This window comes from Gracilinanus agilis, unplaced genomic scaffold (genome assembly GCF_016433145.1).
Source record: "Gracilinanus agilis isolate LMUSP501 unplaced genomic scaffold, AgileGrace unplaced_scaffold52399, whole genome shotgun sequence".
In the NCBI taxonomy this organism is placed as follows: Eukaryota; Metazoa; Chordata; class Mammalia; order Didelphimorphia; family Didelphidae; genus Gracilinanus; species Gracilinanus agilis.
Genome location: NW_025387353.1, coordinates 1 through 1,332, shown reverse-complemented (window position 1 = coordinate 1,332; position 1,332 = coordinate 1). Strand labels below are relative to the sequence as shown.

The 1,332-nt window shown below is 58.9% G+C and overlaps 1 protein-coding gene across 1 annotated transcript; it reads right to left on the bottom strand.

The window, feature by feature from the left end:
* Window positions 1-49: 49 nt before the first annotated feature.
* On the bottom strand, window positions 50-583 carry LOC123255793 (membrane-associated phosphatidylinositol transfer protein 2-like; the record flags this gene model as incomplete). The annotated part of the gene is made up of 2 exons (XM_044684525.1): window positions 50-199; window positions 435-583. Coding segments are annotated over 2 exons (299 nt in total), but the record flags the coding sequence as incomplete, so codon positions are not given.
* Between the last annotated feature and the right edge of the window lie 749 nt (window positions 584-1,332).

Genomic DNA, 1,332 nt, shown 5'->3' with positions numbered 1-1,332 from the left:
AAGGCAGGAGGGGGGGAGAAGGCCAGGCTCTCGTCTCTCCCCGGCTCACCTTACTACATCCACAGCACCCGCTCGCACCTTGGGGTCGCTGCCCATGATGGAGACGCTGGCGGCGAAGGAGCCGTCGATGCTGAACACGACAAACTCTGTCCCCTTGGGCAGGACCGTGATGTAGCTGTCTGCGAATGTGTGGTCCCCCCTGTTGGGAAAGAGCCGCCGGACACCCCGGGGTCATGCTCTCCTCCGCCCGTTCCCACACCTGGCTTCCCCTGAACCCGCCCCACGTGCTACATCTCTGGAGGAAGCCTGTGGGAGCCCCTCGTCCAACCTCTGCGTCCCCGAGGATGCCCAGGAGGGCGGCCGCCCCTCCAGAGCGTCACAGGTTCTCTCTGGCGTGGACAGCCCGCTCCCCCCTCCCCGAAGCCCGTCCCCACCTGACCACCATCTTGATGGGGTAGACGCCGACGCCCAGACGCTGCTCCTCGGGGATCGTGTAGGAGATTCTCCCGCTGCTGTTGGTGACGAGCGTGTCAAAGTGGACCCACTCCCCGGACGGTGGCTGAGTCATGATGTGGATGTCCACCTGGTGGGAGGGGCAGCTAAGAACCTCCCTTTGGCCCCCCCATCCTGCTGCCTAATACCTCCCTGCTCAGCCCTGCCCTGACCCCCGGGACCTCGGCCACACGCCGTGGCAGCCTCGGCCAAGGCTGCTCTCTCGTGCCTTTAGTCAGCACCATTTGGCAAAGCCCGCAGAGAAGATAGAAAGAGCTCAGCTCCAATCGGCCGGAGGCCAGGACCCCTTTCCTGGTCTGTCCCCTCCAAGGTGACCTTCCACCGGCTATGAGGCTATATCTTTGTTTTGTTTTCAACCCTCACCTTCCGTCTTGGAGTCAATACCATGTTTTGGCTCCAAAGCAGAAGAGTGGTAAGGGCTAGGGCTAGGCAATGGGGGTCAAGTGACTTGCCCAGGGTCACACAGCTGGGAAGTGTCTGAGGCCACATTTGAACCCAGGACCTCCCGTCTCTAGGCCTGGCTCTCAATCCACTGAGCTACCCAGCTGTCCCTGTACTCCACTATATCTTGTTGGAACATCATTTATGCTATTTCTTTCCCTCATTAAAAGAGAAGCTCTTTGGGAAACAGTGCCTGGAAAATAATAAGCCCTTAATCAATGCTCTGTCTCTTTACCAACCTGTCTACCCACCTATCATCCATCCATCCATCCATCTAGCCATCCAATCATCTCTCTCCCTCCCTCTCCCTCCTCCCCTATTTCTCTCTCTTTCTTTCTCTCTCTCTCACTCCATCCCTCCCTCCCTCCTCTCTTCCCC